We start from the raw sequence: 16,341 nt of genomic DNA, 5'->3' as shown, positions 1-16,341 counted from the left end.
GAAAAAAAAAAAGGTCCCCAAGTATATCCCGCAGACGGCAGCTCAGCTGTCTGCTGCAGGTGACTCTAGACCATCCCCCAGTTTGCTCACTTTTCCTATACTTTCTTTTTCCTCCTCTTTTTCGTTTGTAGTTACGATACATGCAATATTGTAACTACTCACTTTAATTTTTTTTTTTCGTGCATTTTTTTTAATATTTTTTCTGAGTTTTTGTTTAATTGGTCTGCAGAAACATGGAGGCAATCTTTGTAAAGCTCTTAAAGGCTTTCTTGAAGAGGGTTCGATCGAGTATGGCAATGTGCTTCTTAATTTTATTTTTCTTTCATATCTTTGAAATTGAAATCTTTATTAATGATTTTTATTTTTTAACTAAACATGTTCTAAGAAGCCGAGTTAAATTAATTTCTTTGATTTAGTTTATTTAATCATAGTTTGTATGATTCTTGTTACGACTAGCATCCCAAGTGAAGAAGAGCTAGATCTTGCAATTAACACCCCACAAGATGATAGCCCTGGCGCAAGTAATCAAAACCCTTTATCTCAATCAAGCGCCTCACCTGTTTCCCCAAGGAGAAAGTCACTGGGGCAAAGGATGAAGGAAGCTTATAAAGCATGGAAAAAGAAGAATGCGGGAGCTTCTTCGTCGCAGCAAAAGGATGTTCCCAAAGTATAATACTCATAGCATGAAGTTTAGCATATTGATGTTTCCTCTATTTCTATATGCTTTCTAAAATTTATTATCCCTGCTTACCATATTGTTTTGCTTTCTAAAATTTATTATCCCTGCTTACCATTCTGTTGCTTCTTCTATTTCTATAAGATTCCTCTAAGTCCTACTCAGAAAGAACAAGGACCTAATTTGGGCCGGCATCCAACTTTCTCGTCCTTGAAGGTTTTTGAATGTTCATTTTATTTGTCCAATTTCAATGTCTGTCCACTTCTACGTCACAATTGTTAACTGATGACAATCGGTTGCTGAAACAACAATAGGTTTAGACTTTAGATTCTTGCCTGTGATGGCTGTGTGATTAAGGTTTATGACATGATACATCATTTGTCACAATTTTGTGCAGGGCGCTAACGATCCAGACCTACTGAACGAAGACCCTGCGATTACTGAAAGAAAAGCTAAAGAACGAGAGGCGTACCATGAAAGAATTTGCAGGGTAATAATACATTTGCTGAGTTTGTGACCTGTTGTCTTTGTTCCTGCTGTTAGTTGTGATATGGATATGACTTTATTCCTGTTGTTAGTTGTGATGTGAATATGAAGCGTAACACTAAACAACCATTGAATAAGCTATGGATGGCCAATATTACAAGTTAATCAAAGGTTGCAGGACATGCCCCATGTATGTGTTTGCGTGCATGCGTTGTTATTTTAAGTTTGTTTGGTTGTCCTGTATTCATAAATGGCGGTTATTCTTAAATATATGGTTATTATAAACTATATAAATACAAATCCATCATTACACTGTGCTAGAGGCAAGTACTCTGTCTGATGTTTAATGTTTACATTATTAAGGGAACATATGCTAGAGGTTTTTGTTTCATTATGTTGACTTATGAAAATGTTGAAGTAACTCAATTAACCACTGTTTCTCAAGCTTACTTTTGTGCAACTGTTTGTGCATTAGACCACCAAAGATCAAATTCTTTATATTGAATCATCCCATAAATAGTCATTTGGGCCTTCCTAAGGTGATTGGTTAGACAGAGCGGTCTTTTTTAAATTTTTTTTTTTTTATCTCCAATGTACTGAAAAAAATAAAAGCACTTGTAATCTAATGAGGGGTGCAACAATTCAAATTCTAATGAGGGGTTTTAAATTTTGCAGTAATACAGTGTTAGCCTTTTTTGTCCTGTGTGTGGGTACATTACCCTTATAATTTTTTATTGATTTGGTAGGAGGATTTTTTGTACTTTGTTTCTAAAAGCTCTACTGAATTGTGTGTGCCTCACTGCCTCATGATTGCAGGATTATAGGAATATTGAACGAGTAATTCGGATTTCTGTTATCTTGCCAGACAAACTTCGCATTGCCCGTATCTTCTCCAAAAGAGAAAAACTTGAGGTAGAATTAGCATTAGAATATGACGAAAACTAAATTCTGGATAATATTCAGTTTAAAGGAACAAACACCACAGGATAGTATACACTCTCCGAGCCAATGCCACCTCCACTAGCAAAAAAGCTCGATACCATCCTAACATTCCAGCCACTTATGATTCTGCAGTTCTCTTCTCCCAATCTCCTCTTTCCAGCTGTCTATTATGTTCAGCATTTTCCTTTCACTTCCAATGGATTTTTCCACTTCTTCACTCCCTTCTTTCATTAAATTTCCATCCTTGCCTTTTTCAAAGTATTTTTGGAATTATCAATGTTCTCTCACAAGAACCCTAGAGGAATATAATTCTCACTTCAGTTTATGTCATTTCCTTCAAAAAATCAAACAAGTTATGTTTCCGTTTTTTTACTTCATGAAGGCATACTACTTATGAAATAGGAGTGCGAAGCACCAGATAAACATTTGAAGGAGTAGTATTGTGTATTTTACATTATTGTGAAAGGTTGCATACATGGCTAACCAATTGTCATTTTGTTACCATGGTAGGAAGTCTTTGAGTTCGTAAACATTGTTGGATTAGGAGAATCTTTGTCTACGGCCTATAGACTTGTGAGTGCCTCTTTCCCTATCCACTTGATTTCTGGATTGAACCTTCATGATAATATGGCATGATTTCGGTCAATGGTGTAAGTAACTAACGGTGTTTTTTTAGTTTCTGTCAATGCTTTATTACCATAAAGTTTCCGAACTTCATGCTTGATAGAGAGTATATATGTTCAAAATTACCTAGGTGAATCTCAGTGATTATTGTTTCCAGACACATGTCATGAATTATGCTATATCCAAGTTTATGTCTCGGATTAATACTCGGGAATGCATTTAATTTATATTAGTCCTGATATTTAAAACATGTTAATGTGGCATGATCATATCAGCATATACTGGTTTTCATATTTTTCATAACCTTATAGAGAAAATACACAGAAAAATATGTGAAAATTAAGCATATAATTTCACTTTTACCTTCTTTTTTCAGAAATTGAAACTTAGTTCCGAAACTTCACGATGGATTTACCAAATACACAACCATTAAGATTTTCTCTTTGAGAACCCCGTCTGATATCATGCATTGCTAGTAAGGTGAAATGTTATAAGATGAAGTAAATTATAACAGAAAAATAAACAAGCAACCCACATTAATTTCCAAATATAGGTGACATGCCAGTTGCTACAGATGCATGGTGATAAAGCTTGAGTGCTCTTGCCTCCTATTTTAATTATAGAAATTCGAGGAACAAATTTTTTAGGATAATAAAATAACATGAAGAGTCTTTTTTTAGTCTTCGTTTCTTAACTTTGTTTTATCCTTATTAGTTATTACTAGTAATTATTATAGTCCCTTTGATTTAATAACTTGATTCGGTAAAGGGTTGCTGTGAGGCAAAATAGCTATTCCTCTCGGATACAGCAATTGCAAAGACAATTGTGCTGGGAGTTCCTCACTATATATGAGGTAGCACAGTAGCACCTTATCAAAATATTTATGGAGGTTGAAATCTACAGAAAACTAATGACTCAGATTATCAATAATCTTCTCAAGAAAACCGTTTCTGGTTAAACTAATGACATGATCCTACAAGTAGGTATGGAGTATGGATAGTTGCAATTATATAGCATAAAATTTATTCAGTGACTGTCATGGCTTTTTATGAATACTGATAAAGGCATAGTTGATGGCGCTTAGGTGTTTTCTTAAACTTTTTTTTTTTTTAAATCTTGATCATTAATTATAACTAGCAGCATAATTATCTCTATATAATTGAAATGATCCACTTTTAACTGCTCCAATATTTTCACAGGTAACGGAATCCCCACGTCGTTGTTACAGTATTGAAGATGGCTCGTCAACCTTGGATGAAATAGGCTTTGGCAACGGTGGAACTTTCTATGTGGAGAAGATTTAGTTTCGCCTATTTTCCTTCAAGTATCTTGGTCTGTACATATAGATTTGGACCGAAAACACTTTGAGATGTGTTTGATAAAAAAGAAAAAGTAAAAAAGTAATCTTTGTGATGGATGATATTCCTTGAACAATGGGAGGGCATCTTTTTGTCTATACAGATCTCCTAGTTGTCAAGTATTATACTTTGAGATGAAAGAATTTGCTATTAGACGAACATACATGATGATTTGATCGAATTCATTTTCCAATTTCTAAGTTCAGGGTTCATTTAGATTGTGATAAGACACTGAAAATTAAAATTGGCCGGATCTTTTTACCTTTTTTATTTAGAGTGTACGATAGGATAGTGAAATTTTTTATTGATGTGACAATGCTTCAATCTATAATGACTGAATTAGAAATTAGAAATTGAGTGTGATAAACCGGGTGAATCTTTTTATCTTTTTTTATTTCTTAAATTTATTCAGTTGAAGCTGAGAGGGGTTGAAAGAAGAGATTTATCGCATCTCCTTTCTTCTTAGTCTAATCGCTTTTTTTCACCCAATCTGCTAACAATGAACATAAAGTCATTATGAACTACAATGCAGATACATTATCATGGCCACAAAGATGAATTTTAACAATGCAAAGCATAATTATCCAGACAAATTTTGTGCTTTAAAATTAAAAAAGACAAGAAAGCAAAATTTCATAATTATTCTTCAATTCAAAGAATTTAAAAAGAAATTTTTTGCAAAACAGTTTTTGATGAGTAATGTAGCCCCTCTCGGAAACATAGGAACCATTTTTGGGGAGCTAATTCAATTCTTTTGAATCATTACTAATTTGGACCACATGGACAGAAAAGTCATAGTCACATAAACATAGTCATGTGATTCGGTGAAAACTATTTTACCTACCTTTGTTCCCGTTTGGATCACTAACTAACATAGCACTTGATGTATATTCATTTTTAGCTTGAATTGTATTTCACTTTGGATGGTGTTTTAGGGGTTGAACCTGAATCAAGAATGTGAGACTCTAATGGATTCTTCGGAATCTAGGCTTTGGAGGTAAATATATTCGGTTTGATTGCTACTTTAAGCTTATATTGATCTCATATGGTTGGAGTATTCTCGCACAACAGAGTGACTCTGACGGGTCACTTTATGATTTTACTTAATGAGAGTGATTTGACATTCTTATTATGTGGCGTGTTTTGTTATATACTTCTAAGCGTCATAGTGTGATTTTTCACTGACATGACACCATATTGCATATAAGTTTGAGTCTTAGTATAATTATTGCATAATTGATAACTGCTATTTATAGGTATAGTTTGGTATTAAATTATATAGAAATTAGTAATTTCTCTCTCTTATTTCTTCCTTTTTGTGCAAATAATTGTTATTTTAACTTCATTTGAGTTTTTGCGCGAAAAAATATTAAAATTTGATGAATTTATCATGCTTAAAGTAAAGCCCAAAAGAGAAAATTGAGAATCTAAAGAGCCACGCTTAGCACGACCCAAGTGCTCAGTGCAAAACACAGGTTTTGCGAGCAAAGCATGCTTAGCGCCAGGAAGATAATTCAAGAAAGTGAAGGTTAATTCATGAAAGCATACTAATTCAGGAATGAGTCGCACGCTAAGCGCGAGGATTACCGCCATATTCGCTAAACGCGACAAGCACGCTTAGCGTGAAGGTTGTGTGAAAACTAAGTTGATATGCACAAATAAAAAAAGGATAGAGAAGGAAAAAATACATAGAAAATTCCAGAGAATATATTTCCTAACAAAAGGCAAACGCTAAAAGAAGGAGGAACAATCATTAGAAGTCATTCATTCCCTCCAATTCCTTTCTTATATATTTCTCCTTTTTTAAATATTCTCCTATTGCAGTTGTAAAACCTCCTATGACTATGAGAGACTAAATACTTGCAATTGTAAGACTTTCCATGACAATGAGAGGCTAAATCCCCTTTTGTTGGGAATTTGGCAGTTAACTATTTTTGATGTACTTTCTGGTGCTTAATATTATTACTAGTGGCTTAATCACCCATTTGCATGGTAAGTTTTAGGGGTAGCATTGGGAAATATTATTTTCTAATAGAATCGGGAAAAAGTATCTAAATAAAGTCATCACTAGGGATATGTTGATTTTATTTAGTCTATTATACATCTCTACTCTTAATGCAATTTAACTATTTACTCTCTGAAAAAGGATTTGGGAAAAAAGATAGCTAAATTAGGCTCTTTCATTCGAAGGACCAAAGTTAGAGTATATTAATCGATGCAGGTGTAAATTGGAATAATTATAAATAGAGAAAAATCATTAACATTACATCAAGGAGTAGCTCAGGTAGGTTAAGGTCCCAACATTATCATATTCCGGATTTAGTTCTATAATAATATTGGGTTCTCTAATCTTTCTGTTTTAATTAATTAATTTTCCTCTATAATTTAATTTCTTCCATTGTTATTTTAATTTAACTTTTTGCCAATTTAATTTATTTTTTTCTCATAATATTTTCAAATCAATTTATTTGTTGCCTAAAAATTATATATTAACCTACCAAAGTACACACAAAGCCTTTGTGGATTCAACACCCAGATTTTCATTTTAATTTTACTACTTATGATAATTTGGTGCACTTGCTAACAAGTCATTGTAAGGGACTTTGTTCTTTGTACTTGGTATTTTGGATATTCTATTTTTATTTCTCTATGTCCTTTTATTTTTACTTTTAATTTTTCAAAAAAAAAAATACAAAAATAATAAAAATATAAAAAATTCTCAATTTTTCTTTATTCACTCTTTATTTTTTTTAGTTTTTGTTTTGATTCTTTTACCTTGATAACCTGCACGATAGTGTTTTCTTTCTTGTATGCGAGGAAACAATCTTGTTTCATTCGATCTAGAGATTGAAGCAACATGCAGAAGAAACAACGCTACAAGAAGAAAGAGATAACAACTGAGGAATCAAGAACCAACATCCTGAGTGTCATCTTTTTCTTTCCCAAACCCCAATTTTAAACAACACATCATGGCAGAGGACCAGCCACAAAGGATCACTTTAGAGGACTACTCTAGTTCTTTTACCCCTTAGTACTTCTCAGGCATAGCCCGGCTTGAAGTTCAAACTGCCAACATCACGTATCCACATGCTCTATCTGGCTAATCTCTTTCATAGGCTACCCAATTAAAATCCATATGCTCACATTGCAACACGGTGAAGATAGCAAGAGTTCCAGAAGATGTTATTCGCCTCAACATGTTTTCCTTCTCCTTGGCTGGTGAAGCAAAAAGATGGTTGTACTCATTCAAGGAAAAATAGCTTGCGAACATGAGAAGAGGTGGTGGAGAATTTTTTGAAGAAATATTTTCCAGAGTCCAAGACCACTGGGGGGAAGGTGGACATCTCTTTATTCTAGCAATTCCCTGGTGAATCATTTAGTGAAGTTCTAGACTACTTCCAAGGTTTACTCTAGAAGACTTCCACCCATGGGTTCAGCGAGCCGGTTCAGCAAAATATATTCATTAATGTCACGCAATCCCATTCCGAGCAGCTGCTTAATGCCTCCGTTGGTGGGAAGATCAAATTGAAGACACCTGATAAAGCTATGGAGTTAATTGAAAACATGACAACCAATAACCATGCCATCCTTTGTGATTGAGATTATATGCTTACAAAGAAAAGTCTTTTTTATCTCACGTCACAAGACGCACTACTAGCCAAAAACAAGCTTCTAGCCAAGCAAATAAAGACCCTCACAGAGACACTAAGCAAGCTTCTTTAAGAGTTTCATGCAGTACAACCTGCCCACTCTCCAATTATGCAAATTGGGGGATGCAATATCTGTGGTGGGGCCCATGAGTTAGGTAAGTGCATATCCCAACACGATGCATCCAAAGAATTCAACTACATGGCTAATCCATATCATCAAGGGTTCCATCAAGGAGGACCTCTTCGATACAATCAGGGAGAAACTTTTTCTTAAGGCCAAGGTTGGAGATCCCATCCTGGGAATAATTTCAATAAAGATAGACAATCCATCCATTTCACCTTCCAACCAAGGGCCTAATCTTTATGAGAGGACCACCAAGCTAGAAGACACTCTGACTCAATTTATGCAAGTTTCCTTGTCAAATCACAAGAGCACGGAGTTAGCTATCAAGAAATTGGAGGTGCAAGTGGGCCAACTACCTAAGCAACTAGATGAAAGGCCAATAGGGAGTTTTGTAGCCTACACTAAGAAGAATCCCAAGGAAGAATACAAGGCAGTTCTCACTAGAAGCCATAGGAGAGAGAATATTAAGAGAGAAGAAAGAGATGAGTGAGTATTAGAGGATGTGAGTAATAAGGAAGGAAAGAATAAAGAGAGAGAAGAGGCTGATGAAAAGAAAGATGTGAGCAAGGAGAAAAGTGATAATGTTTTACCCATTAAGACCAAGATGCAGTTAGCTAGGGAGGCTAGGAGAGAGATAATTGTAGCCCTAGTGAAGGACATCCCTTACCCTTTGATGCCGTCAAAGAAAGCGAGGGAGCATTACTTTGCTCGTTTCATGGATATATTTAAAAATTTGTAAACAACCATTCCCTTTAGAGAGGTCTTGCAACAGATGTTGATGTATACAAAATTTCTAAAAGGCCTGCTCACAAAGAAGGGAAAATACATCAATGAGAGCATCGTGGTGGAAGGAAACTACATTTTTGTGATCCAGAGTATTCTACTATAGAAGTTGAAAGACCCAAGTAGTGTAACCATCCCATGCTATATTAGGGAGGTGTAAGTGGGTAAAGCTCTTATTGATCTAACAAGCTCTCTCCACTAAGTTGCCTAATGCCTGAAATGGTTTTTCTGATGGCAGTGGTCCTAGATGTAGGGAAGAATTTCTCTAAGAACACCCTCTTAAGGTCATCCCAGTGATCCTCAGATGGATGTTTCATGGCATCAAGAATGTTAAAATGAACAACAATATCACCAAATTCCATGGACAATGTGCCAGCATAAACATCTATCTTGGTTCGGGTTGTTTTCATAAATGGCCTGCCTAAAATAATTGGAATTGAACCACGGGAAAATCCTTCTTCCATATCAAGAACATAAAAATTAGCAGGAAAAATAAGTTTACCAACCCAAACCAACACACCCTCTATGAAACCTACGGGGTAAGCAACACTTCTATTTGCTAAATGAATCACCACATCTGTAGATTGCAAAGATCCAAGAGATAAAGAATTGAAAATGGAAAGAGGCATGACACTAACTGATGCTCCTAGATCTAGCATGGCACTCTCAAGTTTGTTGTTCCCAATAATGCAAGGTATACAGAAAGTACCTGGGTCCTTATATTTCTCAGGAATGTGAGGAACATATTTGCCTATTAATGCTGACACATTTCTGCCCATGCTAATCCTTCCATTGCCTTTAAGCTTCCTTTTGTGGGTGCATAGCTCCTTTAGAAATTTGGCATATCTTGAAATTTGCTTGAGAGCATCTAGCAGATGTATGTTCACCTCTACTTTCTTGAAGGTCTCCAAGATCTCTGATGTAAGCTCCATTTGAGCTTGTAGGCCTAGGATCTTCTTCATCAATGGATTCCTTTGCTTCTTGGAAGATGAATGGCAGCAGAATAGAGAAGGAAAAGAGAGAGGAGACGCCACTTCAAGGAGAAGATGAGTCTAGAAGAAGCTCACCACCATAGGAGGCCATGGATAAGAGCTTGGAGGAAGAAGGAAAAGAATGAAGGGAGAGGAAGAGAGGAGCAAGAAATTTTGTGCTCTAAAAGAGCTCTGAAATCTGAAGTTTAATATTCAAATGATCAAAGTGGAAAAAATGCACACACAGGACCTCTATTTATAGCCTAAGTGTCACACAACTTGAATTTGTGGAGCCAAAATTTCACTAATTATGATTAGTGAATTTTAGTTATGGTTCAGCCCACTAATCGAAGATCAATTCCAAGATTCTCCACTAAGTATGCTTAGGTGTCATGAGGCATGTAAAGCATGAAGGACATGCACAAAGTGTGACTATATGATGTGACAATGGAGTGTAGTAAGCAAATGCTCCCCTCCCCCTCTAAAATTTAATTGGATTGGGCTTCTACCAATTCAATTAAATTTTATTTCCCAACACACACATCAAATATTCACTTAGTGCATGTGAAATTACAAAACTACCCCTAATACAAAAACTAGTCTAGGTACCCTCAAAATACAATGGCTGAAAAATCCTATATTTCTAGGGTACCCTACCTACATTATGGAGCCCTAAATACAAGGCCCAAAATTGAAGAAACCTTAATCTAATATGTACAAAGATAAGTGGGCTCATACTTAGCCCATGGGCCCGAAATCTACCTTAAGGCTCATGAGAACCTTAGGGTCTTCTCTTACATCTCTGGCCCAATCTTCTTGGAGTCTTCTATCCAATACCCTTGGGGGGTAGGATTGCATCATTCCCTCCCCCTTGAAAGGGATTTGACCTCAAATCCAGAGGTTCTTGAAACTCATGGATTCTTTCCTCAACACCTGTAAAAAGAATAAAAACATATGTATTAGTGATGTTGGGTATGTTAGAGTACGATAAGGACTGAAAACCCCTTTCTTGGCCATCTTCCAATAAGAGAATATAGTTCCTCACCAACTCAATAAGTGGTGCTACAAGTATAGAAAAATATGGGACAAACCTTTTGTAAAAGTTTGTTAAGATAATGAAGCCCCTAATTCCCCTTATACTTGGTGGAGTAGGCCACTCAAGAATGACCTTTATTGTCTTAGGGTCCATGGGAAGCCCTTGATCACTATTTAAAAAGTTAAGGAAAGTAATGGAATAAAACATACATTTTTCTTTATTTTCATGTTGATTATTCCTACAAAAAATTACGGCAAACCTTAGGTGTCCCACATGAGCACCTAGGGTTGCATTGAAACAAAAAATAAGAACAAACCTACCTAATGAGTCCATATGTACACAAATCATGAAGATGTTGGGTGCATGAGTGATTTTACAAAAGAGTGTTACACCACTCAACACATTCATCATACCACCTATCATAGGGATTTGGTGCCTAATAATACCTATTTTAGGCACCAACAAAGCACAAGGATTTAAGCTCTTGCGAACCAAACCCTCATCCAACAACTCCTTTACTTGAGGAATAAACTCAAGCCCAAGAGGTGTGGCAATGCTAACAAGTGTCTTTTTACAAAGGAGAAAATGTGGAGGTTGTCTAAGAGGGGAAATTTCTTTAATATTTGTCTTTATTTCAAAATGCCTTTCTGTCGCAACCTACCCTTCGGCGGGAGGGCGACGGGAGACTCGCGGGTGCGTGTTCCAAGAAAGGAATACGCGCGGAGTCGCCACCAACGTTTATTTGAGGAAAATGTCGGAAAAACCGGAAAAGACGTGATCTACGAACTTTAAGTGAAAGGTTCGGGAGTTGTATTTACGCACGGGGAAGGTATTAGCACCCCACGCGTCCGTCACAAGAGACGACAGCCTTTAATCAAATGTGCAAACATGACTTCAATTTTTTATGTTCCCTTTTACGCCTTTATTTCTTTTTGTACTTTTTATATTTTTTTATCTTTTTGCAGTCGACGAGGGTGTTTCCCTTGCTCCTACGTATTCCTTAATTGCGATAAGGAAATCAGACCTACGTAGTTCTTTGAGAACAAAATGTTTGGTTAAGTTGTTTTTATCCTTTTTGCAAGATATGTTTTTGTTGAATGAAAGGTTATTTAAGGCGTTGGACCGTTAAACAAACTTTCGATTCTTTTGAAAAGAGAGAAGACATTAAGGCATTGGACCATTTAATGTTCTCTTTATTTTTGAAAGAGGTAATATAGCTATATGTTGATTTTAGCTTTTTTGAAATTTACACTTAATCGATAAAAGCGGAAAAGACCATTTCAAGGCTTTGGACCTTTGAAAATGGCTTTTTTAGGCAACGTCAAAAGTTTGGTTTATGAATTGATTTTAGCATTAGTTTCACTTTGGTTATTAATCGATTCGATTAAGAAAGAGAAATCCCAAAGGAAAGTGTCCGATTGATTATTTTTGATTTATTTTATTAAAAGATATTTTTGATTATTATATTATTATTTTACCCTTTTTTTTGGCTTCCAACGTAGTTACGGCGTGACCGAACGGTCGGATTTCATTTTAACAGAAACTAACGGATATTACAATTCAAATGATCGGTCGAAATTTATTTCATTTTTTGATTAGATGAGAAAATGACTAAAGCACGTCAAAAGGGGGTACAGAAAGTAAATAAAATGAAAAGCACGTAAAAACAAATGGGGACCACCACGGGTACATAGAATGAATTGAAAAGCTCGATTTGGAAACTTACCCGTTGAAGACCGAAGAACGATGACGAACGAACGAAGAACGTTGAAGAACGACTGAAAATCTTCCCGAAAATCCCCACAGAAACGTTACGGAAACTTTACGGAAGCGCCTCGGCTTGGATTTTCTTCACGGAACCAATTTTTTTCACTAATTTCAAGTGATTCTTGAATTACCAAGAGGGCTGAACAAAATTCCTCTTTATTTCTCCCCCTATTTATAGGAAAATGGGGGAGATGCTTGCCACCCTGCTCGCCCAGGCGAGCAAGGTGACTTCTTCCAGAAGCAACCGCCTTCTGGAGGAATCTTCTGGAGGGCCCACGTGGGTCTGGTTCCTATTTGCACCCCCATTTATGCTAAATACACCCCCTGCCTTTTTTTTTGTTATTCTTTTTCGTAAAGTTACGGAAACTTATGAATTTCGTAACGATACCTGTTTTCTTTCCGTAATGTTACGGAACCTTGCAGATTACATAATCATCCCCTTTTTGACTTACAGAATGTTACGGAACCTCACGAATCGTGCAACGATGCTTCCTTTTGAGTTTCGGCATGTCACGGAACTTCACAAATTGCCTGACGATGGGTGCCAAGTACCTCAAAATGGTTAAATGAAAGTTGCATGCCACCAAGCAAAGGTCCCCGGATGAAATTAGGGTATGACAGTTGCCCCTCTTTACTTGTCTTTTATTGGAGATAAAAGGGAAGTAAAGATAAGACACTAATTTCGTTCGAGCGAAACACCTTTCGGCCAGTGAACCTTCCTGTCAGCGGAACCTGCAAAAATCTGAAAATTATCAGTACCGACACATCATCCCGATACTGTCGAATTTGTTCCTCTCGGTTGATACAAGACGCAAAATGACAATAATTTGTCTCCGCGTTTTGCTGGACACGATCGAGCCTGGGTAGCGAAAAGGTGTGTGAAATGACAAAGGGCGCAAAATTTGTCTCTGCGCGTTTATCACCCAACTTGCGAAATCTGAATGATAAAGGGCGCATAATCTATTTCTATGCGTTTACCAATTCAGCTTGTTGTTCCTGAATGATAAAGGGTGCAAAATATGTATCTACACGTTTATCCACTCAGCTTGTTGTTCCTGAATGATAAAGGGCGCAAAATATGTATCTGCACGTTTATCCACTCAGCTTGCTATCATGCTTTGAGTCTTAGAGATAGCAAAAGAAAGTTTATACGGATAACCACTTGGGTATTTCCGCTTGTCAGCGTGACTCAAATGTCAGTATGAAAGATCTTGTGATCGTGGAAGATGACGTAAACCTCCACGTTTCAATGTGCTTGTTGGACCGCGATTGACGAAGGGTGCAGAAGACGACGCTAGTCTCTGCATGCTATCAGGCTTTCTGTCTTACAGATAGCAAAATAATGTTTATACGGATAACCATTCGGGTATTTCCGCCCGTCAGCGTGACTCAAATGTCAGTATGACAGATCTTGTGAGCGCGGAAGATGACGTAAATCTCCGCGTGTCAACGGGCTTGTTGGGCCGTGATTGACGAAGGGTGCAGAAGACGACGTTAGTCTCTGCATGCTATTAGGCTTTCTGTCTTACAGATAGCAAAAGAATGTTTATACGGATAACCACTCGGGTATTTCCGCCCATCAGCGTGACTCAAATGTCAGTATGACAGATCTTGTGAGTGCGGAAGATGACATAAATCTCCGCGTGCCAATGGGCTTGTTGGGCCGCGATTGACGAAGGGTGCAGAAGACGACGTTAGTCTCTGCATGTTATCAGGCTTTCTGTCTTACAGATAGCAAAAGAAAGTTTTGAAAGTGCGGACTACCACTTGGGTATCTCCGCATGTCACGTGACTCCAGTGTCAGTATGACAGATCTTGTGGGGCGGCCGACAAAAGCGAGGCTCTTGCTCCTACGTATCCTCAAATGAGGAATTCAGACCTACGTAGTTCTGGATAACTTGTGAGACTAAAAATAGTCTCGGTGTTTTCTTCACTAAAATGCGAACATGCTTTAGTAAAGAGACAAAACTTCCAACTGATCAGAGCAACATATTGTTTTGGATGAAAAACAATGTGTCTACCAGGGAAGGAATGTGAACTAATGAAATCTTCTCATAACCATAAATGAGATTTTGGATGTTAGCATTTCGCTTCTAAATGAGCATTTAGAGGAAACACTGGGTTCAACAAAAATAGAAGAAACTCACTCAAAGTGTATCAATCTCGCACAGGTAAGTGTTTCATCCTAATTCCGAACCATAGATATGTCATGACTTGACTTTGCAAATCATTTCCTATCAAATCAAAGATTACATGCGCGATCATGGATCAATAGGACTTTTCTTGGGAATTTGGTTCTTCTGGTGGGAAATTTGGCTCTAAGTTTTCTGGCCTTTTTCTTTTTTCTTTTTGTTTAGAGTGAGGCGAACAAGTCACCGACGTACAGGATTTTGGTTGGCAATCAAAGGAAGAGGACCACTTCAGGTCGTGGTTTCCCCCCCCCCCCCTTTTTTGTTTACTTGGTAGTAACTCTGTATTTGTTTAGATGTTGTCTGGTCTAAAAAGACCTTTCTGCATATTTCTTCTGTTTTCTTTCGATCCTTGATCGGGGATTTTCTTTCCTTTCTTTTCTTTTGCTTTCCCTCAATCTTTGATTGGGAATTTTCTCTTTTTGCTTTCTTCTGATTCTTTGATCGAGAACTTTCTTTTCTTCTTTTCTCTTCTTTTCCTTTTTTGTTTTCTTTTGAGGGAAATGTTTATGGTGAGTTGGGATTTTGGCTTAAGACTTGTAGAACGGCTGGACATGATATATGTCAGGGTTTGGCTTGGTTCAGGGATAAAAGGGGATGTCCCACATTATTTCCATGACACAAATGCAACAATGACGATTTGGAAATTTTATGCAAAGCTAGTCGTGCATGCACCAATGTGGACACTCGAGTGTCAAATTTTTATGGCCATGTGATGCTAGGGCTCAGGATTCATTTCCTCTATTTTAAGTCAACCCAATGTTTCCAAAATATGTTCTTTTATCAATTTGTGCATTCATCCGAGTCTATTTTTTGGTGTTCAGGAAAATTTTCACAGCATTCACCCTTCAGGTGTATACACATTTTTTTAAAAAAACTGGTTATGATTAGTGAAAATTTTTTTTCAAAGAAAAGTTGGAAGTCATCTCTTTTCAAAAGCATGTTGTTTTTTCAGCTAGACAACTTTTTTTCTTCCCTCTTTTTTTATTATTTTTTTATCATTTGTTTATTTCTTTTTCTTTATATACGTAGACATTTATTCACAACGCTTCTTTCTTTTTACCATGATTTTGGTTCATTTTTTTTATTATTTTGGACGACGTTCCTAAAAAATGAAAAATTCTACGCGATTTCGGAACTTTAACAAACACTATTGACAACAACAAATTAAATACAAACGTAACAGTTCAAATGACACGTATGCACAAAACAAAAGTCAACCAAAACGAAACAAACGTTAGCCTCATAACATAACATGAAAATGACAAAAAATGAACATAAAACTAAAAAGAACATGAATTTGGGGAATCTCCCAGTCATGTGGCTCCACTCCCTCCCAAGAAGCCGAGCAAATCTGACATCTCCTCATCCTCGCGGGCCTCATCTGGCTCGCCGGGAGCCTCTGCAGCATGGGCCTCAGGCCAATCTCCGGGCCATGCGACCTCTGCCCTGAACTGATCCGGAGTAGGGCATGGAAAAGAAGCAAAACCCTGGCTCTTCAAGCTGAGGCTAAGCTGATATAGAGAGTCATGGGTCTGCACGTGCGCCCTGTGGTTGGCCGCCTGCTGGTGAACCAAATGCCATAAATACCGCTTCGTGTCAAATGACCCAGTTGGGTCAGCCTGAGGAGGTGGAGGCAGTGCATTCGGGGTCTGAAGGCCACCACCCTGTGCCTGTCTCTGCATGAAATACTTCTCAATAAAAGCTCGGGTGATGGGTGGCCGAATCACCTTAC

The 16,341-nt window shown here is 37.1% G+C and overlaps 1 protein-coding gene across 4 annotated transcripts; it reads left to right on the top strand.

Annotated features, from left to right (window-relative positions):
- Positions 1 to 85: 85 nt before the first annotated feature.
- On the top strand, positions 86 to 4,182 carry LOC106796038 (uncharacterized). 4 transcript variants are annotated; one of them, XM_014767455.3, is made up of 7 exons: positions 86 to 288; positions 457 to 667; positions 821 to 892; positions 1,074 to 1,166; positions 1,979 to 2,074; positions 2,615 to 2,677; positions 3,928 to 4,182. In XM_014767455.3, the coding sequence occupies exons 2-7, from the start codon at positions 593 to 595 to the stop codon at positions 4,030 to 4,032; spliced, it is 504 nt and encodes a 167-aa protein (XP_014622941.1). In that variant the 5' UTR covers positions 86 to 288; positions 457 to 592; the 3' UTR covers positions 4,033 to 4,182. The 4 variants fall into 4 exon arrangements, with proteins under 4 accessions (XP_014622941.1, XP_014622940.1, XP_040865596.1 ...); XM_014767454.3 differs by lacking the exon at positions 86 to 288 and having other exon boundaries at positions 300 to 667; positions 2,615 to 2,754; positions 3,928 to 4,038; XM_014767453.3 differs by lacking the exon at positions 86 to 288 and having other exon boundaries at positions 306 to 667.
- The last annotated feature ends 12,159 nt before the right edge of the window (positions 4,183 to 16,341 follow it).

This window comes from Glycine max, chromosome 15, assembly GCF_000004515.6.
Source record: "Glycine max cultivar Williams 82 chromosome 15, Glycine_max_v4.0, whole genome shotgun sequence".
NCBI lineage: Eukaryota > Viridiplantae > Streptophyta > Magnoliopsida > Fabales > Fabaceae > Glycine > Glycine max.
Note: the sequence above shows the minus strand (reverse complement) of the source record. Positions and strands in the feature narration are given on the sequence as shown.

Excerpts from the sequence above, each read along its gene's own strand:
- LOC106796038 (XM_014767453.3), top strand. The coding sequence starts at position 437 with ATGATTCTTGTTACGACTAGCATCCCAAGTGAAGAAGAGCTAGATCTT. Across the intron at positions 893-1,073 it reads CAACTTTCTCGTCCTTGAAG|GGCGCTAACGATCCAGACCT; the intron begins GTTTTTGAATGT and ends AATTTTGTGCAG. Across the intron at positions 2,075-2,614 it reads CCAAAAGAGAAAAACTTGAG|GAAGTCTTTGAGTTCGTAAA; the intron begins GTAGAATTAGCA and ends TTACCATGGTAG.